General features: G+C 42.8%; 1 protein-coding gene across 4 annotated transcripts in view; it reads left to right on the plus strand.

Moving 5' to 3' along the window:
• The window catches only part of GALNT17 (polypeptide N-acetylgalactosaminyltransferase 17), a 361,062-nt gene extending 341,911 nt beyond the window's left edge, over positions 1-19,151 (plus strand). For all 4 annotated transcript variants that reach the window (XM_034420811.3, XM_060693186.2, XM_087889549.1 and 1 more), the window contains 2 exons: positions 11,765-11,932; positions 16,979-19,151. In XM_034420811.3, coding sequence (XP_034276702.1) covers positions 11,765-11,932; positions 16,979-17,107 — 297 coding nt within the window. In that variant the 3' untranslated portion in view covers positions 17,108-19,151. The remainder of the gene's footprint in view (positions 1-11,764; positions 11,933-16,978) is intronic.
• The last annotated feature ends 8,827 nt before the right edge of the window (positions 19,152-27,978 follow it).

Consider the following 27,978-nt stretch of genomic DNA (forward strand, 5'->3'; position numbering starts at 1 on the left):
CCATAATTGGATCTCCTTCAATGGAATCAGGAAAGTCTTCCTTTTTGAAATGGGGTTTGTGCATCCCATTCAAGGATGTTTCTGGGGAAGAAGCATCTCCGTGTATGGAGCGCTTTCCTGTTTGACATTCAGGAATGTCAAAAGAATTTCTGTGTTTGCAGGGCCGTTTTCTTTTCTCTCTCTTTCCCCAAAGGTCAACTCCTGTGTACTTTCTACACTTGAATAGAGCTTGTGATCTGCTCTTTTTCTTTCTTCTGTGGCAAATCCTTTGCCTAGTGACTTTTCTAAAGTGGAATTCTTCCACCAATGTGTATAGTTATGTAGGTCTTTCATATTGGAATTTCCTACTTGCCCCAAACATTGGTTTCACAGTTGGACATGTGAGCAGATCTTTCCCTCCTCTGTCCTTTCACTTTATTTAGAGGGTAATCCAATCCACAGATGGTTAACAGAATATAAGAGAATAACAGAGTTGGAAGGGACTTGGAGGTTTTCTAATCAACCCTCTGTTCAAGTACCATTTCAGACAAATAGCAATAGCACTTAGACTTATATACCGCTTCACAGTGCTTTACAGCCCTCTCTAAGCGGTTTACAGAGTCAGCCTATTGCCCCCAACAATCTGGTCCTCATTTTATCTACCTCGGAAGGATGGAAGGCTGAGTCAACCTTGAGCCGGTGAGATTTGAACTGCTGAACTGCAGCCAGCAGTCAGCTGAAGTAGCCTGCAGTGCTGCACTCTAACCACTGTGCCACCTTGGACAAATATTTGTCCAATCTCTTTTTAAAAACTTCCAGTGTTGGAGCACCTACAACTTCTGGAGGAAAGTCGCTTCACTGATTAATTGTTCTAACTGTCAGGAAATTTCTCCTTAGTTGTGGGTTGGATCTCTCCTTAATTAGCTTCCATCCATTGCTTTTTGTCTTGCCCTCAGGTGCTTTGGAGAATAGCTTGACTACCTCTTCTTTGTGGCAGCCCCTCAGATATTGGAATGCTGCTATCACATCACCCCTAGTCCTTCTTTTCATTAAACTAGACATATCCAGTTCCTGTAACCGTTCTTCATATGTTTTAGCCTCCAGTCCCCTAATCATCTTTGTTGCTCTTCTCTGCACTCTTTCTACAGTCTTAACATCTTTTTTATATCCTGGCAGCCAAAACTGGATGCAAGCGTGGTCCAAGCGTGGTCTTACTCTTATAAAGAAGTACTAACACTTCACGTGCTATTGATTTTATCCTTCTGTTAATGCAGCTTGGCTTTTTTAGCAGCTTCAGCCATTTCCATCTGTTTTCTCTTTTCTGACTTGTGTGTAAAACTTTGCTGCAGAAACTGCAAGAATTTTGCTCTTACTCCTACCTCAAATTTTATTCCAAGAGTTGCTGTTTTATTTTATTTCATTTTCCACACCAGTATCCTTCAGAGTGACAGCAGGCTGCTCTTTTGGGAGGACCTTGAGGAAAGAAATGGCAAGGATAGTTTAGCAGACACCACAATTTGCTCCAATAGAGGTTTTCTAGTCATCCTTTCAGGGTAGCCCCATGTAGCATACATACTATCAGTTATGAAAATCTGCCCAGTCCAAGACCAGGCGAAGCACTGATGGATGAGACATAATTTGCAAAGGAGCACCTTCCTCCAAGTGCAGTGACAGTGACAGAACTAAAAGGCTTTCCAAGCTGTCAACCAGCTCTTTTAATCCCTCACAATTCTTCTTCTTCTCATTCTTAACGAACAGAGCTTGGAAATAATGGAACACATGTAGTCCTCCAATTATGACCATTGATTGATTTGAAGTTACAATGGCACTGAAGAAAATGACTAACAGCTGGTTCTTGCACTTATGACCACGGCCACATCCCCACAGACATGTGATTAAAATTCAGGCACTTGGCAATCGGCATGTATTTATGATGGTTGCAGCATCCGTGTGTCATGCAACTGCCAACCTTCTTAGCCAGCTTCTGACAAGCAAAGTTAATGGGAAAACCGGATTTCCTTAACAACTGCATGTTTAATTTAACAACTGCAGTGATTGGCTTCACAATTGCGGCAAAAAAGAAGGTTGCAAAATTGGGTGTGGCTCACTTAACAACCATAGCAATTCTGGTCCTGGTTGTTGTCATAAGTTGAGGAGTAGCTGTAGCCAGAGGTGGTATTCAGCCGGTTCACACCGGTTCGAGCGAACCGGTAGCGGCAATCACGGGTGGGCTTACCCACCCGCCCCGGCTCCACGTCGTGCTACTTAGGCATGTTTTTGAGGCCGGGCGCATTTGCAGAAGGCGCACAAGCGAGCAAAGTGTATGCGCAGAAGGCCAAGCGCATGTGCAGACAGCATACGTGCATGTGAAATGAACGTGTGTACATGGGGAGAACCGGTGGCAAAGGTAAGTGAAACCCACCCCTGGCTGTAGCTGATGAACTAGCATTCAGTATTTTTGAACCCCAACAAGTAACAGTAACAGAGTTGGAAGGGACCTTGGAGGTCCTCTAGTCCAACCCCCTGCTCACGCAGGAGACCTGTAGTAGGGATTCGAACCACCAAACTGCCGACCTTTCTGATCGACCAGCTCAGTGTCTCAGTTTAAGACATGTTAAGACATGTGGACTTCAACATGCTGGCTGGGGAATTCTGGATACTGAAGTCCACACATCTTAAAGTCACTCGGGTTCAGAAATGCTGAAGTACACTAACAGCTTTCTTTAAAACATGCTTGCAAGCAAGGCTGGCAGTTGCCTAGCCCTGTAATTAGAACGGTCCAAAATATTGTAAGCTTGAAATGTAGCAAACTCAAAATGACTATTTAAAAAAAACTTGTAACCCGGAACAAGACAGCCCAATTCTAGAGTTTTGTCCTAAATTCAAGTGAGATATTAAGTATTGCAATCATTGTTTCAAATGTTACAGTTGGAAACAAAGGAAGCTCAGAAGTAGTCCCAACTCCTTTTCTTGTCATCCTGGGGTCACAAAAATAGATGAGATGATAGTCCATGCTGAGCATTGTCTATCTAATTTAAAAGCAATTTAAAACTCTAAGAAATGGACTCAGTCTGGAAGGATCTCTCTGTTCTCAAATAAGAACACACATTCAGGAATATTTAAATGTGTTGACTTTAGCATTTAGAATATTACTTGAAATTGAGTGATGATCACTTAAAAAGTCATTGGCTCCTACCGTAAAGGAGAAAAACTGGAAAGTGAAGCAAACCATGGTTCCTTGAATCCCATTTAGGTCTTCATGAAGTATCCATGTGGTTTCAATCAATCAATCAACCAATCAATCAATCAGAATAGAGTTGGAAAGAACTATGGAGATCTTCTAAGTCCAACCTTCTGCTCAAGCAGGAGACCTTATACAATTTGAGATCTCTGGAATTTTCTTTGAAAGCTTATTTGAAATACAGTCCATGTGGGGCCATGATGCTCTTTGAATTCAAGGATGACTGTTGTGGCCCACTGGCAGCCAGCAGAGCTGGCAGCAGAGTCAGACAGTGAGGAGGTTGGGGAGGAACATGGGCCAGTTTTGGGGGCTGGGGAAAGTTCGGATGAGGGCTCTGCATCGGAGGCAGAGAGGGAGATAGACAGCAGTGAGGCAGAGGAACAGATGGAGCCTGTTCCCAGTGTGTGCATGCGCAGAGCTGCCAGAAGACAAGGACAACTCAGAAATCAGGGTCGACTTGGGAGTAAAGCCACACCTTGGAGGTGATTGGCCCCTCCCAGAGGAAACAAAAGATGAGTGAACGAGGAATGGGCTTTTGCAGGAAACAATTTGTTCATTCGATTGTTTCAAGAGTGGAAAGTTCTGTTCGTGACTCTAAGAGACTCTGTACCAAATTTTGTCTTACACTGCATTTGGAAACAAGTTATGTGGCAGCTTGCCAAGGGAGATAAGGTTTGTGTTGATAAATATACCTTTGAAAAACCGTTTGGACAAGCCTTGCTGACTGTGAATGAAAGAAATTCACAGTCATGTAAATAAAAGAGGTTTTGCCAGGACCGATTCCTGCTTCCTGCTTTTCAAGGGTCAGAACAATGACGTTGGTCTGCTTTTCTCAAGAGGACCTCTGAAGAGATAGAAGATCTTCTCTCTGCTGACCTTGCACAGCCTTCCTCAGGGTCTTGGCTGATGCCCTCCTTTCTTATTTTTCAAGAGATTATTAAAAACTTCTTTTTTCACCAGGCCTTTGGCTTGATGGAATGAGTTGTGGTGGGTATCCATCTGTATATTTGTTGGCATGATTTGGAGATGTTGGCAGAGATGCAGAGCTGTAAGATTGGGTCAGTTAACAAATACAGTAAACTCATTTATTATTTATTTTATTTTAATTTATTTATTTCCTACCCTTATTGTTTTTATAAACAATTCAAGGCGGCAAACATATCTAATAACTCCTTCCTCCTCTTATTTTCCCCAGAACAAACGTATGAAGTGAATTGGGCTGAGAGAGAGTGACTGGCCCAAGATCACCCAGCTGGCTTTCATGGCTAAGACTGGATTAAAACTGATGGGTCTCCTGGTTTCTATTCTGGTGGCCTTAACCACTAGACTAGGGATGTCCAACCTTGGCAACTTTAAGACGTGTGGACTTCAACTCCCAGAATTCCCTAGCCACCATAATTGGCTGAGGAATTCTGGAAGTTGAAGTCCACAACAGCTCAGCTGTGTCTTTTCCTAGCATCACATGGCTGCTTTCCGCAGCTTCAGGACAGGTCAGTAAGAAGATGCATTAGAAGACATACTAGAAGACCTCCAAGATCCGTTCCAACTCCGTTATTCTATTATTCATTTAAGGAGTTATAGATGGCTGTGTCATGCCTGCCCTTCCATCTTTTCCCTTTGGAATCCAAAGAGCAACACATACTCAATCTTGCCATGGACCTCTGATCATTTGGGCTTTTCTGAACCTATTGAAACATTTCCCCTTAAATCCATTAATCAACTGGAGAAGATGGAGAACAGAGCGGGGGCTGGGAGGGGGTCTTCTTAACCCAGTTCTACAGGGCTGCCACAGAAGCCTCACATCATACCTTTGAAATATCTCGGTTGAAAGGGAAATGAAATAATTTCCATACTGTTTGCTTATTCTGTGCTTGTAGCTGAATGCCCCAAAGAAATTATTTGTTATCCTGAGCTGGCTGGCTTGTATGGTTAGTTCCTCCTGCTCTCCGCCCCCAGTCACTGTTTTAACAAAACAACTTTTCTTCTACTGCTTGATTTCTTGAATTAAAATTTGGGGCTGTTGCTTGCCTCTTTCAACCCATCTGTCAAAGAAGCGCAAAGCGGTTTCCGTTTCCCTGATCTTTCTCTCTCTCTCTCTCTCTCTCTCCCTCCCACCTTCCTTTTCCATTTCTTTTCATTGTTAGATAGCAGGAAGCATCCTTCCCCATCCCCCCACCCCCCCAGCCTCGCTGATCTTCTATTCATTTGTACCGTGTCTTTAAAAACAAACAAAAGAAGCCAATCAAGGTGGTTATTGATTTGCATAGAAGCTGTAAAAACCTAAGTTCTTCTGACAGATAGGCAGGGGGTGGGGCGGGGCCGCATTTTCACCCATTTTAATTTGATTCCTTATAATAAATACCTGTCGATGAAATGAGAGATTAACAAGAATATTCAATCTTGGAGCCAACCATCTTCAGCTATAAATTGCATTCTGGTTTGCGTGCCTGGCCTTGCTTCAGCAGTTAAAATCCTACCGCCGGCATGAACAAATATGAAAAATGTTGAAGAAAAGCAAAAAAAAATAAAAATAATAAAAAAAAATCCTTAGAGAAATGAATGTCTGTGATAGAAAAGGTGAACACGGTACCCAGGAGAATATGATCCAAGTTTCAGTCGCATGGATATGGCCACCATTTTGATTTTTTCAATCATACCTTGAGGATGTTCCTGCTTCTAAGGATTTTTTTGGGGGTGGGGAGGGGCATTCCTTCAGGACTTACATATTTATTTTTAACTATACGCTGCAGAGATCCATGTGTTGGAAGAAATCTCCTTCTAGGTTCTGCTCCAAGTGGGGGAAAAGACACTGGAAACATGGAGACTGCTTGGAAAGATGGTTTAATGGTGGACAGGATCACATGGCTTGAGTTCCTGAACAGAAAAGGGAGGAATACAGCGAGTCCATGGGTTTTTATGCTTTTTCTGGCTTTGCATTTCTTGGGGCCCCGAAAGAGTATCCTGATTGGTTGTCAGACTCGCAGGGGGTGGGGGTTTTAACTAGCCTTGCTGGCTGATGGTCACATGTGCTTCCCAGGTCACATGTGGTGAGTTTCTGCTGCTACTGTGTAGAGGGCTAATCCTATCTTTGTTGGATCTTTGGCAATTCCTACTATGGCTCTGCCTGAAGGAGGTAGATCTTTGTTATGTAGAATAGACTGGCCCAAGCCTTAATGGCCCATTGACAAAGGGTGGGGGCAGGAAGATGGGAGCTGCTTCAAAACAGGCTTATCCATTTCTCATCCAGGGAAATATAATATTCTGCCTTTTTCATATTTCCTAAAATATTTCACTCTTCCAGGAAAGGGGTGGGTGCTAACTTCCGACACATGCTTAGAGGGGATAATGTCCCAAGGTCAGATTGAGGCAGGGGTGAAATCTACTTACCTTCCTTACGCACCCTGCTCACAGACCTTCTGCGCATGTGCAAAACCTGCCCATGCGCAAAACCTTCTGTGCATGCGCAGAAGGTAAAGAACACATTACTTCCTGGTTAAAACCAGGAAGTAACGACGCCCAGGAGGTCTGTTAGACTAGATCTGTCTAGTCCAACAAAGAGAAGAATTAGGGGTGGCAATGACAGCAGTCTTCCAATATTTGAAGAGGGGGTTGACCAAAGCACCTGAGGACAAGAAGTAACAGGTGGAAGATTGTCAAAGAGAGAGATCTAATTTAGAACTAAGGAGAAATTTCCTGACAGTGAGAACAATTAATCTATGGAACAGCTTGCCTCCAGAAGTTGTGGATGCTCCATCACTGGAGGTTTTTCAGAAGATGTTGGATAACCATTTATTTGTCTGGAAAGATATAGGGTGTCATGCTTGAGCAGGCAGTTGGATTAGAAGACAACCAAGGTCCCTTCCAACTCGGTTATTCTGTTCTATTCTGTTTTGTTCTTTTTCCACATTCCACTATCCAGAAAGCAGCATGGGAGGAAAAAAAACCTGCCGTGACCACTATGGGAAGCCATCTATGGCACCACTATGGGAAGTGTCATCTTCCCTGACCACTATGGGAAGAAAAGGAGTAGGGGAGACATGATAGCAGTCTTCCAAGATCTCAGGGGCTGCCACAAAGAAGAGGGAGTCAAGCTATTCTCCAAAGCACCTGAATGTAGGACAAGAAGCAACGGATGGAAACTAATCGAAGAGAGAAGCAACTTAGAACTAAGGATAAATTTCCTGACAGTTAGAACAATTAATAAGTGGAACAACTTGCCTCCAGAAGTTGTGAATTCTCCAACATTGGAAGTTTTTAAAAAGATGTTGGATAACCATTTGTCTGAAGTAGTAGGGTTTTCTGCCTGGGCAGAGGGTTGGACTAGAAGACCTCCAAGGTCCCTTCCAACTCTGTTATTCTATTCTATTCTATTCTATTCTATTCTATTCTATTCTATTCTATTCTATTCTATTCTATTCTATTCTATTCTATTCTCTGAGTCAATTGTTCCAAAGGTGGGCTTCAGTTGACCAGTTCTGGAGAACCCGTAGGAGAAATTTTGAGTAATTCGGAGAACCGGTAGTAAAAATTCTGACTGGCCCCGCCTCCATCTATTCTCTGCCTCCCAAGTCCCAGCTGATTGGGAGGAAATGGGGATTTTACAGTATCCTTCCCCTGCCAGCTCACCAAGCCATGCCCACCAACCCACGCCAGCCCACCAAGCCACACCCACAGAACCGGTAGTAAAAAAATTTGAAACCCACCACTGAATTGTTCCCATTGGCCTCATCGGCCTATTCTAATTTAGATAATGTTCTGGGCTGCACAGTGCTTTTAGATTCAATTCTGGGGGAAAAAAGTGCTTGGCAGTATACAGAGTGCAAAATGCAGAATCTGCCAAAGTCTTATTAGAGCACACACATATCCAGGATTGTGTGGCTCCTAGAAATAAATCCATCTGTGAGTGGATGAATGAGTCAAGCAACAAGAGTTGCTGCATTCATATTTCTCTGCGTTCTTTTCAGAATTGAATCTGCAACATTGCCCTACTGTACGTGATGTGCATGGGGTTTTTAAGCCAGCTATGGACACATACAATTTGTTTCTTTAAATTCAGCTAATTGTCTCTTGGAAAGTAACACACACAGTGTTTATACTTAGTAGGTGGGGGGGGTGAGGGTGGAAGAGAGCTCTGATTGGCAATGCGTTTTTTAACTCATATAATTGAGCGATTGATGTCTTCCACTTTCCTCGTGATGAGCTGCCAGGTAAATTTGATTAATACACAAAAATAAATCATATCAAAATATTGCAAGTTAATACCCAGCAAGTTAATTTCAGCAGTTCCTTTACAGCAGGAGTGAAATCCAAATTTTTTCCCTACCGGTTCTGTGGGCGTGGTGGACTAGCAGGGAAAGGATATTGCAAAATCTCCATTCCTACCCCACTCAAGGGGAAGGATACTGCAAAATCCCCATTCCCTCCCCACTCCTGGGGGAAGGATATTGCAAAATCTCCATTCCCACCCCACTCTGGGGCCAGCCACAGGTGGTATTTGCCGGTTCTCCGAACTACTCAAAATTTCCGCTACCGGTTCTCCAGAATCTGTCAGAACCTGCTGGATTTCACCCCTGCTTTACAGGGCATACAACTGCACTCTGAATTATAGTGACTTTATAATGACAGGGTTTGAGGCCATGCTAAACTGATATTCTCTAGTTCTGACTTGTTACAGGCCATTCCAAACCTCACTTAGCAAGTCTTTAAAAAAAAAAAAAAAGAATGAGAGAATATAATTAACTTTCTCCCACTGTGAGCACACAGATCCCGACCAAAACCATAATGAAGGAAGATGGATGTTCAGTGTTAATTTCCAGCAGAAGCGATCAAATGGAGTTAGCAGTGCGCCAACTATATTTCTGAGCTTCTTGAATTTCGAGGAATTTTCCAGCTGGTGTCAATTTAACATTAATTAAGATTAATTGCATTTCTCTAGGGCACAAAGAGGGGCTGCTCTATAAAACATGTAGAATTGAAAAATGGTAAGGCAAGCTTGTCCCTGCTATCTCTTGACTGAGGTAGCAGTCTACATAAGCAGAATATTTTATACAATACCGCCTATGTCGCCCAAATCCCATACATTATATTGCACAGAAGTGTGCAGGCATGTTCCCGTTGCAAACCAGTAGTAGTTGGTGGCGCAGCAGACTAAAGTGCTGTTAAGTAGCATCAGCTGCCTGCAATTACTGCAGGTTCAAATCTCACCAGGCTCAAGGTTGACTCAGCTTTCCATCCTTCCGAGGTAGGTAAAATGAGGACCTGGATTGTGGGGGCAATAAGCGGACTTTGTATAAAAAAGAACACCACTTGCGGGGGCCGAACGCCCTACTAAGCAGGTATATACAAAAGTATGAAGGCTATTGCTTAACACATTGTAAGCTGCCCTGAGTCTCCGGAGAAGGGCGGCATATAAATCGAACCAATAAATAAATAATAAATAAATAAAGGTAAGTCGAACCCACCCCTGCTTAACATGTACCATTGGTGGATTGCTACCGATTCGCCCTGGTTTGGGCGAACCAGTAGCAGCAGTGGCGGGAGGCTCCACCCACCTGCCCGGACACCATCAAATATGCTCTGTGCATGTGCAGAAGCTTCTGAGCATGTGCAGAAGTGGTGCACGCGCGAGCGAACCGGTAGCAAAGGTAAGTGAAACATGTTCAACTCCAAGAATCCCTGAGAAAGAGTAACAGTCCAAGGTCCCTTCTTGCTGTCTGACTATTAGTGAACCCTCTACCAAACCACCAGGTTTTAACCTCCCTTACTCTTTATGGACAAAATTGAACAGATGTGGGTAAAACATTAAAATATTACAATAATAAATATCAGCTGTCAACTCGCAAAGCATCCCTGGCCTGCTCTCGAGTTGTCATAGGCAAGGGGAATGGGAAAGCGGTGAAGCAGCCAAAAACAAAAGCACATTCCAGACATATCTCTCTCAAGGCTGTCTCCCAGGTTTACCCATAGTGGCCGGAGGGGAGTGATCTCTACAACCCGCGAAATTGCTCCGTTGGCGAATGTGACTGATGGCACACCCTGGGGGGAGGGGAGAAACAGGGTCAAGTCTGGGTCATAAATTATGTGGGGTCAGAGTTAGCCACACTTGGAACATACCGACATGAAGCTCCTAATAAATAACTGGATTTCTTTTGAAGCTTGGCTCGAGGCTAATGATTTAATTAGGGCATCCGTCGGAACCCTGACATCAGCATTAAAATGAACATTAAAATTGTCAAAGATGGTGAGGAAGAGAACAAGATACACATGGGATGGGGGTGGAATCTTCTTTCAGTCCATTGACTACCTACAGTAGTATACGCTCCCATCAGGGCTCCCAGGCCAAATGGCAGGGCCAGATTTTGAGGCCCTTTCAGAAAGTCAATAGAGCGTGGGGTTATATCAGCTTGAGGGACACAATGTTCCAAAGTGGGAGAGCCAAAGCAGAAAAGTCTCTTCTTACCATTAGGAAGTCTTCTCTAACAGTGATGTTTGCCTTCTGTAATAGATTTAGGCTCTGGGAAAAGCCTTTGGTTATTTGACGAATAGCAATAGCACTTAGACTTATATACTACTTCACAGTGCTTTACAGCCCTCTTTAAATGGTTTACAGAGTCACCTTATTGCCCCCCCCCAATAATCTGGGTCCTCATTTTACTGTCCTCGGAAGGATGGAAGGCTGAGTCAACCTTGAGCCTGGTGAGAATCAAACTCCCAAACTGCAGGCAGTCAGCAGAAATAGCCTGCAGTACTGCATTCTAACCGCTGCACCACTATGGTTGATGATACAGGAGCGTATCATACTGTAGGCATGGACTGAAAGAATGTGAGTCAATCACCACACACTGAAGTCTAAACATACCAGTGGTGAGTTCCTCCCGGTTCGGTCCGGTTCGGCTGAGCTGGTAGCGGTGACGATATGACATCACCGAACCGGTTCTCCCCCCCGCCCTCCCACCCCCCACCCCCCCACGTTATTCTTACCTTTTATTTGGTCCCACCCCCAATCTATTGCTGCCTCCTGAGTCCCAGCTGATGACTAGAGGGGAAAAAACTGTTTAAACTCTTGCCGCGGGGCTTCAAAGGGCCGTCCTACAGCTGATCAGTGTTAAAAGCAAACAAATGAGTCAGGTCGCAAGTGTGAGGACTGGTCGTAAGTGCGAGGAACTTCCAGAAATGACTCTGACCAGCTAGCCACACCCACCTAGTCACATGACCTCCAAGCCACACCCACAAAATAATCCACGCCCACAGAACCGGTAGTAAAAAAATTTAGAACCCACCCCTGAAACATACCCATCACTCTTTATAAGGCTGAATCCCCTGATTATCCTTAACGTCTTTCTCTGGACCTTCTCCATGGTTTCTCTGAACCTTTGCCCAGAGCTTTGCGCAGTCCTTGAGTTGGAGTTTCATCAGAGCAAAACATCATTTAAGATCATAATAATCCATATTATCTTTCACTACCAGACTGTATTTGGTTCTGCAGTAGATAACATTCATCTCACTAAACCTGGCTCTTTTTCTCTCTCTCTCTTCCTTCCCTAGCTTGCTCGCTACACCAAAGAAGGATTTCTGCATTTAGGAGCTCTTGGGACCACAATATTGCTCCCAGATACCCGCTGCTTGGTGGATAATGTGAAGAGTAAACTCCCTCAGCTGCTTGACTGTGAGAAAGTCAAGAGCAGCCTCCATAAGCGTTGGAATTTTATACAGGTTCATGCTTTTTTTTTTTTTTGCAATTATTTTCATATGAGTTGTTTGTGGTGTTGGAAGAAATATCCTTCTGGGTTCAGTTCCACGTGGGGAAGAAAGACACTGGAAACACGGTGGCTGATTGGAAAGATGGTTTTTAATGGTGGACATGACCACATGGTTTGACATCCTGGGCAAAAAGCACATGGGCGGCAGAGAGAGAGAGAGAGATTTATACCCTCTGTTCAGCTTTGAATTTGAGCTTGTATTCTGATTGGTTGTCAAACTCCCATGGGGCCAGGGATAACTTTGTAGGTTGTCCCAAGCTTGGTTGACTCTTGCTGGGTGATGATGTAATGAAGGGGCTTTGGGCAATTCCTACTATGGCTCTGTCTGAAGGAGGTAGATCTTTGTTATGTAGAAGAGACTGGCCCAGGCCTTAATGGCCCATTGACAAAGGTGGGGGAGGAGTGAGTTTCTGCCTCCCTTTTAGGGGAAATATTCTGCCCCTTTAGTATTTTCTAAAATATCTCATTTTCCTAGAAGAGGGGTGGGTGCTAACTTCCTACAGTGGTAAGCCTTTTTTGTTTTAAAGCAGCAGTCCCTGTTCAAAATCACCCCTGCTGGTGGAGCATTTGAATAACTATAAGGTTAAACCTTTTTTTTTTTTTTTAAATTAGATTTATATGCCGCCCTTCTCCGGAGACTCAGGGCGGCTTACAATGCGTTAAGCAATAGCCTTCATACTTTTATATATTTTATACAAAGTCAGCTTATTGCCCCCACAAACTGGGTCCTCAATTTACCTACCTTAGAAAGGATGGAAGGCTGAGTCAACCTTGAGCCTGGTGAGATTTGAACTTGCAGTAATTGCAGGCAGCTGGTGTTAATCACAATGCTTTTAGTCTGCTGAGCTATCCAGGCTCCTGGATACCTTAGCCAGATCTTCCCTTCTGTAAGTCATCCTCTTCTAATAAAAGCACAAGGAGAGGTTTGATGACCTTTACAGCTTTTCTGCAAAGATTGTAAAAAAAGATTGTAAAAAAAAAAAAAAAGATGCTTATTCTCAGAAGATCCATACCCTAAGCCCAAGATGGCGAACCTATGGCATGTGTGCCACAGGTGGCACATGGAGCCATATCAGTGGGCACGTGAGTCCAGCTCCAGCACACATGTGTGCATCGGCCAACTGATTTTGGGGCCTTCCGGTCCCACCGGAAGTCGGAAAATGGGCTGTTTCCGGCTTCCAGAGGGCCTCCGGGGGTGTGGGGGAAGGCCATTTTTGCCCTCCCCAGGCTCCTAGAAAGCCTCTGGAGCCTGGGAAGGGCAAAAAACAGCCTACCGGGCCATCACGTGCCAAAAATGGGGAGAAATGCTGGGAAGTCACGCAAACATACACAGGGGGTGGGGCGCATAGAATTATGGGTGTGGGCACATGCGCGTGCGACCCCTCTGCGTGACCCCCGCTTTTATTTTATTGATTATTTATTTTATTTTATTGAATTTGTATACCGCCCTACTCCCGAAGGACTCAGGGCGGTGAACAGCCATAGAATAAAACATATAAATACAAAATTTAAAATAGATTAAAACGAATTAAATAATTTGGCTGAACAAATTTAAAACCCCAATAATTTAAAACCAGATTTAAAATTTCCATTTTAAAGGGGAAAGACTTAGGTCAGGCCGGCTTGATGAAATAGGAAAGTCTTGAGCGCGCGACGGAAGGTACGCAGATCCGGGATCCTCCGTATCTCCGGGGGGGAGCTCGTTCCAGAACGTAGGTGCCCCCACAGAGAAGGCTCTCCTCCTGGGGGCTGCCAGTCGACATTGTTTGGCCGACGGCACCCGGAGGAGTCCCTCTCTATGGGAGCGTACTGGTCGGTGGGAGGCTATTGGTGGTAGCAGGCAGTCCCGTAAATAACCAGGTCCTAATAACCAGGTTTTGGCACGCGATGGCAAAAAGGTTAGCCATCACTGCCCTAAATTTTCTAATCTTCATTTCTTTTCTTCCAGCCAGCTGTTTCTAAAATAGTTTTAGAATGGGGCTAGGTGTCTATGGAGATTCTCAGTCATCCAACACATGGTTATTCCAAAAGGGCTTTTTTTCAGAAGGCAACTGAGCTATGTGCTTTTTTTTCCTTTGAGGAAGAAAAAGAGCTTTTGCTTCTCATCCAGAAAGCTTCGTCAGTTCTGACTGGATGAGGGGGGGGGAGTTGGGATGTCAGAAGTAATCCTTCCATCCACCCTGTCATCCCGTCAGAACTGATTAAGCTTCTTGGATGAGAAGTGAAATGTCTACTTCCTCAAAAACAAAAATATAGTCCAGTTGTCTTTTGAAAAAAGCCTTAGTATACCACTCTAGAAAGCCTTAGTAAGTCCACACCTAGAATACTGCATCCAGTTTTGGTCACCCACACTATTAAAAAAATGTTGAGGCTCTAGAAAGAGTGCAGAGAAGAGCAACCAGGATGATTAGGGGACTGGAGGGTAAAACATATGAAGAACAGTTACAGGAACTGGGCATGGCTAGTCTAATGAAGAGAAGCATCAGGGAAGACATGACAGCAGTCTTCCAATACTTGAGGGGATGCCACAGAGAGGAGGGGACCAGACAAGCAATAATGGATAGAAACTGATCAAGAAGAGATTCAACCTAGAAATAAGGAGAAATTTTCTGATGGTGAGAACAATCAACCAATGGAACAGAAGTTGCCTTCAGAAGTTGTGGGAGTTTCATCACTGGAGGCTTTCGAGAAGAGACTGGACTGCCATTTGTCAGAAATGGTGTAGGGTCTCCTGTTTGGATGGGGGGTTGGACTAGATGACCTGCAAGGTCCCTTCCAACTCTGTTAATCTGTTAAAAGCACCTTTGAGACAATGGAGCCAGGAGTAGTAATGTTGCCAAATTGGCCCTTTATCATCCCCAAACTGGGTTTGATCACTGACTGCAAAGGTGTTTTTGTTTTTTTGTTTTTTGGGCTTGTTTTAATTTAAAGGAGAAGAAAGAACTGGAAAACTACTTGGCCATCTCATTAAAATTATACATCTTTTTAAAAACGTCGCATCATTTCTAGCCGTGAGCTGATAGCCATCTCCCATTCCCTCCATGTACATACCACCAACATTCAGTAGAGGAAGGGCCAGTTTTGAATACACAATTTGTTACCTGGTTTTGATAAAAGGGCGGCTAAAACAGATGGCATTTAAAAACAAAAACAAACAGCCACACCCTTTGTGATAGGAGCCAAAACTAACAATGAATGGAATGGAATGGAATGGAATCAGTGGTGGGTTGCTCCTGGTTCACACCGGTTCTATAGAACCGGTAGTAAAGGCTCCACCCTTCGACCCCGACGTCATCAAAACACTTCTGCGCATGTGCAGAAAATTCTGCGCTTGCGCAGAAGAGCACATATACGTGCTCGCTTCGCTCACACACACACGCAGCCCCACTGCGAACCAGTAGTAAAGGTAAGTAGAACCCACCCCTGAATGGAATGGAATAGAACAGAACAGAACAGAACAGAACAGAATAGAATAGAATTCTTTATTGGCCAAGTGTGATTGGACACACAAGGAATTTGTCTTGGTGCATATGCTCTCAGTGTATATGAAAGAAAAGATATATTTGTCAAGAATATGCATCAAATAATTATTCAGTTATCTTTGCCTACCCTATGCTTGTAAGCCGCTGAAATTAGACCTACGTAAAACTAAACAGAGAATTTCAGTTGATTTCCAGCCTAGTTCGGCTGTATTAATTTTAATTTTAATGCGGTGATGTTTCCATAGCTGTTTTATAATATACGAAGCAGCCCTCCGCTAAATCAAACCACTGGTCCAGCTATTCTCGGGTATCATTATGAAGTACATTCTATGAGATTATGTGAACTAGTTTGGAGTCTGGCTATCTTCAATTAGTATGTGGAATCTGAGAATTCTCCTTTGTTGCCTTGGTCCAAAATAAGTGTGGGCAACACACACACACACACACACACACACACACACACACACACACACACACACACACTAGAATTCTGGAAGCTTCCTCATTTCCTACCAAAATCAGCCTTGCTTGCATTGGAGAGATTTCCCAACATTAACCGAACATGCCAAGGATTGAAAGCTGAAAACATTTGAAAGCAAAGCAGGCGTGCTCATTTCTCTCAGATATACAGTATAGCTGTCCTGCCTAAATAATTTGGCTGCAGTATGAGATAACACCATATGCAGGGCAGGGGTGAAATCTGAACCAGTTTACTACTGGTTTGCTGGCTGCGCATACGCCGTGCACACCAAAAGGAGGCATGCAGTAAGTAGAGCGGGGGGGGGGGGGTGATCAGCTGTGGCATTGCTTTTAAAAGTAAAAAAAAAAAAGCCTCTGATGATCGCGCGGCTCAGCTGTGATTGTCAGAGCCTTTTAAAAGCATTTTTTCTACAACCTCTTCAGCCGAAGAGGTTGTAGAAAAAATGCTTTTAAAAGTTAAAAAAAGGCTCTGACGATCGCGTGGCTCAGCTGGGCATGGGGGGGGAGGGATTTTTGCTACTGGTTCTCCGAACTACCCGCCGCTATCGCTACCGGATCGGGCGATCCAATCAGCCAGAGGTGGTATTTGCTGGTTCTCCAAACTACTCAAAATTTCTGCTACCAGTTCTCTGAACTGCTCAAAATCTCCCCTACTGGTTCTCCTGAACCTGTCAGAACCTGCTGGATTTCACCCCTGCACCAACAGGTGGTGCTGCCAGTTTGACACCCCTAGCTTAGGGCTAGCAAATCTCGCTGCAAAACTTAAAATTGCCACTAGTGGCAGCAAAGGATTAGAATGTTATATCCCTTTACTGCCATCTAATGGTTGATCCAGTTACAGCAAGTCAAAGCTGGTAATTTTTTTAGCCTGAAGTTATAGGACAATATCAAAAAAAGGGGGATTCTTCTTCCTTGCATGTCCTGAATTACAACTTCAAAAATTCCCAGCTGGCATGGGAATTGTAATCTGACCTATTAAAAGATGATAGATGTTAACACTGATTTATTTATCTCTCTCTCTCTTAAACATAATCCAGCATGGTGCAATCCTAAACAAAGGGACAGGACGCTGCTTGGAAGTTGAAAATAAAGGCACGTCAGGTATGGATCTTATTCTTCGCAGCTGCACAGGTCAAAGGTGGACAATTAAACATTTTATCAAGTAGAGAACCTCTTATCCAACCTTCAAGAATTCTTCAGACTTGAGTTCTCACCAGGGGAGACATTTTTATCAAACCTTCCACTCTCATTCACACTATCAGGGAAGACTCACAAGGGAAGGTGTTTGCGTTGTTGTTGTTGTTGGGTTTTTTTTTTTTTTTTACATTTTATTTATTTGAACTTTGCTTATCTACTCTGCCAAACTTTGACTGACTGAATGAAAACATTCCAGATCGACAGTTGTCATTATCCTGAAGGCTCAAGGAACATCTTGGCTTAAGGACAAGTAATGAAAGCTTACAAACTTTTCCAAAAATAACCCAAATCCCCACTCCAGATACAGGACCAGCAAATTATATTTGAGGTTCAGAGATGAAACTTTTGATATTCTTTTATTTGAATGCACACAATCTTAGAAATGACCTAATATATTAATATGGAATACCATGTCAAAAGATTTTAAAAAAACAAACAAACCCAGTCATCTTCCATGAAGGTAGCATGAGATGTCTATCACAGCCTCATTTGGAAGTTTCAAGTGCTCTGGAGTTCTAGAAGGACATTTTATAGACTTTTTGAAGAATGTGCTCTTCATACCAAGCACACACCATGTTGTTATCGACTTCATGCTACTAGTTCAAAAGAGGAGCAAGAATTATCCTGAAATGTCATGAATTGATAGGGATGTCAATGCAACCCACCAGGGAGTTTTAAAAGAAGAGATTTGCAGCAACAGAAGAACGTGGACTCTGCCATTGCAGTGAATGGACCCTAACATCTGTATTACTCCCATGAAAATTTCCCACACACACACATTAAACCAATTTGTTTGTGAAAAATATACAGCCATAAAGGATTGTTTCTGAAATTGCATACATCACAGCGGAGTTATGTAAGAAACCAAGAGCCTAAATAACAGGCTAAAAAAAAAAAAAAAGATAGATGGTTATGGAAAAAAATTCTATTTGTGTGGACGCTTGGAATCAAAATTGACTTGATGGTACATAATCAGTCAATATGGTGGAGGAGTGTAGATTTTAAAAAATAAGAGAGGAAAGGGGAAAATTTCATCACAAAGAGTGTCACGGAAGAGTATGTTTACAAAAAAATTTAAAAATTTAAAAAAATTAAGGGAATTTCCATTAAAAAGCTGGTACTTTAGGAGAAAATGTATGTAATATTATTGAATATTTAAGGAAAGTTATGCTTGAAAATTTATGCAAACAACCGATTTAAACAAATCGATAAATGAGACAGGCTCTGCCTTCGCTAGGACAAGCCCTAGACCAGATTTTTGCTGATTTATATATATGTATCTCAAGCAGTATTTTTATAGCCAACAGAATTGCAATTTGTGCTTTCTAGGGATCAAATTTCTTGCCCTTTGTCACTCTTAAAAAGAAAGTACACTGTTTCCAATTATTAGTCGATGATAGATAATGAGGATGTTTTCACGAGGAACTGTATTTCTCCCAAGTTCCCTATAAGCAAAGGGAATATTTTTGCTTTGGTGTATGTGGAATGTGAAATATGCAATCTTAATTTAAAGAAAAATCCTGTGAAAATGTGGCTTAGAAACAAACAAACAAAAACTCACACTGTTTTCTACTTGGAGCGAAATCCCTTGTCACGATTTTGGCATGTGTTGATTGGCTTCCTTAACCATTGGCTAATTTAAATTCAGCACAGTTGGTGGAAGAAAAAGGAAAAAAGCTTCTTTAAAACAGAAAGTTTTCTTTCTCTTGGGACATCCAATTAAATAATCCAAGATCTAAAAATTCTGGGTAAGAGAAGAGGGTTCTCCCATGACATATTTAGCCAGGTCATTTAAACACTTAAGAGTTTGCATCTGGATAATATGCTAAGAATGGTTTGTGTTGATCTTTGTTAGTTTCTTAATGGCCTAGTTCGATGTGCATCCTGCTTGGTTGATTTCTGTGCAATGAATTCTACAAACCCAGAAAACTGGGTTAATTCAGTAATCAGGTTAAATGGTTGTGAATGCAGCTGTTGTTCAATTTGTTTAATTAAATTCTTTCATTTCCAGAACCGATCGCCATAGGATATGTTCAAGGTCTATCAACAGCTATTAGCTTTGATGGCATAAAAGGAATGTCCATATTCAGATGACTTACTGTGTTAAATACCATTGGAAACAGAGCATCAACGGAGACATTCTGCTAACGGCTAAACATTTCTGATACACATTATTGGTTGCACAGGAAAACAGAGCATTAGGCAAGATAACATTTTGGCACAATTCAACATTTTATCTTGACTTACTTCCAGTCACTCCAAAACAACTTACAACCTGATTTCAAAGTTCTGATGGCCACACTCACAGACACACACACACACAACCTACCACAGGGTCACATGAACACATTTTGGTCACTTGGCAACTAGCCTGCATTTATGGTTGTTTGCACATGACCACAATTTACAATGCTTTGGGCAAGAAACTACCATTTACTTGTGTTTTCTGGGGGGGGGGGGGAAATGGGTAGAAAACAGATTAACAGATTAACAGAGTTGGAAGGGACCTTATAGGTCATCTCGTCCAACACCCCCCCCCCACGCCCGCTCAAGCAAGAGACCCTACACAATTTCTGACAAATGACAGTCCAATCTTTTCTTGAAAGTCTCAAGTGATGAATCTCCCACAACTTCTGAAGGCAACTTCTGTTCCATTAGTTGATTGTTCTCACTGTCAGAAAGTTCCTCCTCATTTCTAGCAAATCTCTCCTTGGTCAGTTTCCATCCACTATTTCTTGTCTGGCCTTCGAGTGCTTTGGAAAATAGATTGACCCCTTCGTCTCTGTGGCAGCCCCTCAAATATTGGAACACTGCTATCATGCCTCCCCTGGTCCTTCTCTTCACTAGACTAGCCATGCCCAGTTCCTGTAACCGTTCTTCATATGTTTTAGCCTCCAGTCCCCTAATCATCCAGGTTGCTCTCCTCTGCACTTTTTCTACAGTCTCAACATCTTTTTTATAGTGTGGTGACCAAAACTGGATGCAGTACTCTAGGTGTGGTCTTACTAAGGCTTTATAGAGTGGTATTAGTATCTCACTTGATCTTGATTGTATCCCTCTCTTAATGCAATTTAGGATTCCATTGGCTTTTTTGGCTGCCGCTGCACACTGCTGGCTCATATTTAGCTGGTTGTCCACTAAGACTCCAAGATCTCTCTCACAGTCACTGCTATTAGAATGGGTTTGCTTAATGACTGCCCCATTCATTATTGACTGTCACAAAATAGGTTGTAAAATTAGATGTGATCATGTGGTGACCCACTTAATGACCGACACAATTTACAGCCATTATTTCAGGCTCAGTTACCTCAACTGTAAATCATGGAGTACCTGTATATTATTTGATTTGATGTACCAGTAGCATGGCTCTTTAGATGGCCAGATCCTGAAAATGAAACTCAAATACTTTGGCCACCTAATGAGAAGGAAGGACTCACTGGAGAAGATCCTAATGCTGGGAAAGATTGAGGGCAAAAGAAGAAAGGGACGGCAGAGAATGAGGTGGCTGGATGGAGTCACTGAAACAGTAGGTGTGAGTTTAAATGGACTCCAGAGGATGGTAGAGGACAGGAAGGCCTGGAGGAACGTTGTCCATGGGGTCATGATGGGTCGGATATAATTTCACAATTAACAACAACAACCAGTAGCACCAGCTATCAAAGCCATTGAATAGATTACAGGGATAACAGTTTGAAAACCAACACACAAAACCCTCCACTTAAGACCAATTAAAACAAAAAGTTTTTAAAAAGTTTAAAATGTCATCATTAACATTTAAAAGTTCAAATAAAAAGAGGTATTGCAGGTGCTTTATAAAGCTAATAAAGAGGTCAAGCTCTCAATGTTTCAGGGATTGCATGCTAGAGAAGAGGGGCAGCAGCTGAAAAAGCTCAATTACAGATAATTTTAGGCAAGCTACTCAAATAAGCTTAGTAAAAATGAGGGTCCTATAGGAGGTTTTCTTTTGAATGCATGCTGGATGTGGAATTCTGGAAGCTGAAGTCCATGTATCTTAAAAGTTGCCAAGTTTAAGCAGGAGTGGGCAACTGTTCTGTTCCCGTCTCACACACGCACCCCCACAGACAGTCAATAGTGAAATAAACCAGCCGACAAAGGTTTCTCTAAGAGCAGAATTGGCAGCAACCCAGTGGCTGGCTGCCAAAAGTCTTTTAGTTACGAAGGGAGTGTTTTTCAAAGCCAACACACAACAGATAAAAGAATATTCAAAAGTCCAGCAATGCAGAGAGGTTTGTTCAATATCAGTTTTTGCTCGTCACAGAGCTTGAATGGCCACCACACCCCCTTTTATACCCTGTGGGGCGTGGTCCAGTGACTCAGCCTAATCCCTGGCACGCCTCTTCCTCTGCTGCGCGCGCTTATCTCTGCGACGCTATCAAGGGTCCAGCCAAGACTCATCATCATCATCATTACTGTCCACCTGCGACTGCGTGGAAGTGCTTGGCCCTGGGCCTATCTCTTGGCCTTCGGAGGACACCGGAGGCATTGCCAGAGAGGAGGGTCCTGGAGAGGGAGGCCTTGCCAACTCCTCTCCTTCACTCTCGGAGTCCTCTCCTGCTGATAACACAGGCTCGGTGATCGGAGCCATAACAGCAACTCTGGCCCCTTTATGACCTGTGGACTTCAACTCCTGAGCCAGCTTGCTCAGGAATATTGGGAGCTGAAATCCATAGGTCTTAAAGGGATCATAGCTGCCTATCCCTGGCTTTAAGGGTAATCCCCTACATTTTGTATTTGCCCAAAAACAAATGGCAAGACAAGAGTTTTAAGTCCAAGTGTCTGTCTGTCAGTCTGTTTATCTATCATCTATCTTCTTTTCTCATACCTCTTATCTCATCTCTCCTCTCTCCCCTCCCCTCATCTTATAGCTAATTTTATCTTACATCTTATCTTACATCTTATTTTATCCTATCCTATCTATCATCCATCCATCTATCTCATTTCTCCAAAGCTACTCCTATTACTATTCTCCAAAGCACCTGAACAACAAGAACAAGAAACAATGGGTGGAAACTAATCAAAGAGAGAAGCAACCTAGAACTAAGGAGAAATTTCCTGACAGTTAGAACAATTAATCAGTGGAACAACTTGCCTGCAGAAGTTGTGAGTGCTCCAACACTGGAAATTTTAAAGAAGAGATTGGACAACCATTTGTTTGAAATGGTATAGGGCAGTGATGGCTAACCTTTTTGCCATTGCGTGCCAAAAGCAGGGGGAGCGCAGGGGGGTCATGTGCGTGTGTGCCCATACCCATTTAATGCACCCCGCTCCCCCCCCCGTGCATGTGCACACAACTCCCCCCGCACTCCCCCCACTTTTGGCATGCAGTGGCATGAAGGGCCCGGTAGGCCCGTTTTTCGCTCTCCCCAGGCTCCAGAGGCTTTCTAGGAGTCTGGGGAGGGCGAAAGCAGCCTTCCTCACTCTCCCGGAGGCCCTCCAGGCACTGGAAACAGCCTGTTTCCCAATTTCCAGTGGGCCTGGAAGGCCCGAAAATCAGCTGGCCAGCCCATGCATGCACGCTGCAGCTAGGATAGGGCAATGCTCTTGTGCCCACTGATATGGCTCCACGTGCCACAGGTTCACCATCACGGATATAGAGCTTCCTGCCTAAGCAGGGGGTTGGACTAGAAGACCTCCAAGGTCCCTTCCCACTCTGTTACTCTATTCTATTTGTCTATTATGTTTCTACAGTCACCCATCTTAAAAGCCAACTCTGAGCAGCTGCCAGTCAACAAAACAATATATTAAGTAGTCCTCCACTTATGACAAGCAAACCCAACATTTCCATTGCTATGCAAGGGTTTTCCCCACAGTGGAACACAGTACTCTAGTCAAGGTAGAGGGTTTCCCACCAAAGGACTCCTGCCCTGGTAAGGTGGTTGGACCACCAAGGTCCCTTCCAGCCCTGTGATTCTATAAGTCTATGTCCTCACTCAAGGGATCTAGAGAGAGATTTGGGCTCAGAGGCACTTTCAAGTCTTGTCTTTCTGAGAGAGTATAACCCCATTCAAGAAGTAGGAGGATCTACCACTTCTCTAGATAGCTGCTTCCTCAAAAATCAGCATGTCTACTCCGTTTCAAATTCAGATTTGAATTCAGATTCCGGTTCTGAATCGGTACCGGTAGCAGAAATTTTGAGTAGTTTGGAGAACTGACAAATTTATTTATTTATTTATTTATTTATTTATTTATTTATTTATTTATTTATTTATTTATTTATTTATTTTATCGGACTTATATGCCGCCCTTTCTCCACAAGGACTCAGGGCGGCTCACAGCAATAAGCAACAACAAGTCCAGATTAAAAATTCAAACAATAAAAGAAACTAAAAATTCCATTAAAACCCCATTCAGTCCAGGCCAGCCTGGCGAAACAACCATGTTTTAAGGTCACGGCGGAAAGAGCGAAGGTCAGGGGCCACCCGGAGCTCCAAGGGGAGCTGATTCCAGAGGGTAGGTGTGCCTACAGAGAAGGCTTGCTCTCTAGGGGCCGTCAGCCGGCATTGCTTGGCCGATGGGACCTCAAGTAGGCCCTCTCTGTGTGAGGACACCGGGTGATGGGGAGCTGTTGCTGGCCGCAGATGACCCGCCAAATACCCTAGGCCTAAGCCATGTAGGGCTTTATAGATAATCACCAACACCTTGAACCTCACCTGAAGGGCAACTGGTAGCCAATGCAGGTCACGCAGGAGGGGTGTGACATGGGAGCATCGGGACACTCCCATCACTACCTGCGCGGCCGCATTCTGCACCAGCTGAAGCCTCCGAGTGGTTTTCAAGGGCAGCCCCATGTAGAGAGCATTGCAATAGTCGATCCGGGAGGTGACGAGTGCATGGGTGAGCGTAAGGCATCTCGGTCCAGGTAGGGGCGCAACTGATGCAAAATGGTATGGGCCTGGTAGCTCAGCAGACTAAAAGCATTGTGATTAACACCAGCTGTCTGCAATTACTGTAAGTTCGAATCTCAGCAGGCTCAAGGTTGACTCAGCCTTCCATCCTTTCTAAGGTAGGTTAAATGAGGACCCAGTTTGTGGGGGCAATAAGCTGACTTTGTATAAATATACAAAAGTATGAAGACTATTGCTTAACGCATTGTAAGCTGCCCTGAGTCTCCGGAGAAGGGCAGCATATAAATCAAATTAAAAAAAAAAACCCAAAAAACAAAACCAGACGAATCTGGGCAAATGCCCCCCTCTGACTGGCTCCGCCCCCATCTATTCTCTGCCTCCTGAGTCCCAGCTGATCAGCTGAGTCTTCTTTTGTTGCTCTGCACAGGAGAACGGAGCTGGAAAGCAAGTTAGTGGGGTGGGGAGGAAATGGAGATTTTACAGTATCCTTCCCCTGGAGTGAGGTGTGAATGGAGATTTTACAGTAGCCTTCCCCTGCCACGCCCACCAAGCCACGCCCATAGAATCAGTAGTAAAAAAAAAATTAATCCCACCACTGTCCCTCATCTAGCTGATTACTGATAGTGGCAGACTTTTAGGGAGTAACTCCATTTCCTGAAGATATTTAAGGGAAGTCAATGTGGGTATCACAATGATAATTATAGCACCCAATTTTAAATCATCTGATGATTTCCCCTGTGATTTCATGTAAATATTGAAAAACATTACTAGGACCTTGACAACACTACACTGAAATCTGTCCAAAAGACAGGAACAGCAGAGCCACAACAAAATTTACCTCGAAATCCTAAATAGAATAGAATAGAATAGAATAGAATAGAATAGAATAGAATAGAATAGAATAGAATAGAATAGAATAGAACAGAACAGAATTCTTTATTGGCCAAGTGTGATTGGACACACAAGGAATTTGTCTTTGGTGCATACGCTCTCAGTGTACATAAAAGAAAAAATATATTCATCAAGAATCATAAGGTACAACGCTTAATGATAGTCATAGGGAACAAATAAGCAATCAGGAATATCAATATAAATCATAAGGATACAAGCAACAAAGTTACAGTCATACAGTCATAAGTGGAAGGAGATGGGTGGTGGGAACGATGAACAAATATCTTTGATGATCAGAAAACTTATAGTCAATTGACGTGAGAGATTTAGAGGTCAGGAAGAACCGATAGTCTGTTTTCACTCATATAAAGAGCATTCATTAGAATGACTAAAACAGATTCAACCCCATATCCAATTTGAAACGGATCATGACATTCCACTTCTTCTAGTTGAGAAGTCGCCAATCTTTCAATCACTATACTCTGCAATGAGTAAGATTGTGAAAACCAAGTTTCATTTTTCAGTTCAAATTTGACACCTTCTGGATAATTTTTGTCTCGTTGCTGTCTTTAACTCAAAGCTTGCTGCTTATTTGGTCACTGGTTTTGCAAGTTATTGGATTTGTTGAGAATGAAGTTTAGGATTACCAGTGTAAGGGTTCCAAGTAACACCCCCAACGAAAGAAGACTGAGGCTAGAAGCTGCTCAAGTTCCATTTTATTAGAAATGACATATTGTCACATCTTGGAAAGCCCAAATCTCAGAGCTTCCAAGTTTTCCCCACCCAAAAGAAAGTCCAAGTCCCTTCCCCTGCACCCACATGTCCATCACATGGTTCAACCAATGCACCGTCCCAAATGGCGATGCCTCCCAGTCACGGCACTCCAGGTGCAGGCTGAATGTCCTTGACTCCCAGAGAAAAGAATGTTATTATGGCTAGATATCTCTGCAACTCCATGCAATCCCCCCTCCCAGTTTCCCACAGCACTAAGTGTGGCAGCCCTGAAGATCCAAAGAAAAAGATGGCCTCCAGGGCTGACAACCAGATCTGATCTGCAAATACCCGGATGACAGTAGATGGCAGCAGAGATACAGGGAACTCAAATATTTACCGCCTTCTACCAATCGTCTGGACTTTTGCAGCTCACTTCTAGGAACCTGAATTGAATTGAAATTGAACTGAATTCTGGGCCGCCATACATCTTAAACCAGCCAAGGCTGAGAAACACTGCTGTGCTGTAAAGCTTCCGTAAACTGTATTCTTAAAGAGATTTTATTTAAAACATGATATTTTGTACAAGATATATTCCAACGATGTGTACTTTTCATTAGTGGTTGAATCGTCAATGGTACAAAACCTCCTGGAAAGGGAAATCCCATTCTCTAGTTTCTAGGCTTTTTCAGACATCAAACCAGCATTTTGCTGTCTACTGGGAGACTAAAAGTTTGATGTCTGAAAAAGCCTAGAAACTAGTGAATGGGATTTCACTGAGCTATGGCTGTATAAAGATCTTGATTTACGTAAGAAAAAACCCGGCTGAGAGAAAAATACACATAAAGGCCTACGAAAAGACAAGAAAATATATATATATATTTATTTATATATATATATATAAATATATCATATATATATCATACATATATCAAATTTATATTTGCTGATAAAGAAATAAAGGGAGACTAGTATAGATCTATTTCAAGCTATTTAGCCTTCATCAGCTAGCCATACCCTTACTCGGATTCAAACCTAATTCGAATCTGAGTTAGGGCATGGTTAGCTGATGAGAGCTAAATAGCTTGAAATAGATCTATACTAGTCTCCCTTTATTTCTTTATCAGGAAATATAAATTTGGTATAAAATGGTTTGTCGTGAATGTGACTGCTTGAGGACTCCTGGATTGGAGCTGAAAGGCGAAAGGGAAGCAGTATGCTCCCTCTCATATTGGGGTAGACCAGGTGCTTTGACAGAAAAACACACATACATACATACATACATACATACATACATACATACATACATACATTCATACACACACACACACACAAATACACACACACATACATACTTACACACACAGACACAAATACACACACACATACATACTTACACACACACACACACACATACATACACACATACATACATACACACAAAGGAGACAAATCCCTCCAGTTAAACTTGTTCTTTTTTTCCTTCTTTATCCCACCAATTTTCCATCCCATTTTCATAGTTATTGTGATTTTTCCCCATAAATTCATACATATCTCACTGCCCAAATCAACATGTGTGTGTGTGTGTGTGTATGAAAAAGAGAGAAGCACTTAATTTTCCATTTATAAATGCAGTAATATACATGTTTATGTAAACACTTTCCCTTAAAATGTCCATTTTGGAATCAAACTATGCAGAAAAACATGACAAGAAAGAATAATTGCAATTTAATTTGTATATTTATTGAGGAACCGAAATGAGCTAAATTCATGACCGTGAACTAAACCCATTTCCCACCATCTCTGCCGTAAAAAGGATTTGACATAATGGCTCACGATACAAGAAATCCAATCTTTCTCTCCTCAGTAGCAATTTTAGAGGCTGTAAGGAATATTAATTATGGTAATGATGATAATGATAATAGTGGTCTTTGTACTCCACCTTTCTATCTCTTTGACATTGAGCCATTTTGCCACAACAAAAGACGAAATATAAATGAAGAAATTGTAACACGGCTATATTCCAGAGAGAAATCCAATGTTCACACAAATAAAAATGAAAATGGTGGGGAGTTGATGGGCTGTGAGAATAACCTTGGGAGGAAGAGTTGCAATAGTCTAATAAATGAAATTTGAGTCCAAAATACAAATAGGGGAAGAGAAAGAGAGTTTCGTTTGGGTTGAGGAGCACCAATTCTAGGTGACTAGGTCATCAATTGGCCTTAATCTGGCCCCAAGGCAGAGCCTTAGTAAGAATTAGTAATAACATTAGCATTTTAGGCTTATATACTACCTCATAGCGATTTACAAAACTCTCTGGGAGGTTTACAAAGTAGAAGCAGTGTTTGCATATTGCCCCCAACAATCTGGGT

This window comes from Pantherophis guttatus, chromosome 1 (genome assembly GCF_059756535.1).
Source record: "Pantherophis guttatus breed Tessera chromosome 1, ASM5975653v1, whole genome shotgun sequence".
NCBI classification, from domain to species: Eukaryota; Metazoa; Chordata; class Lepidosauria; order Squamata; family Colubridae; genus Pantherophis; species Pantherophis guttatus.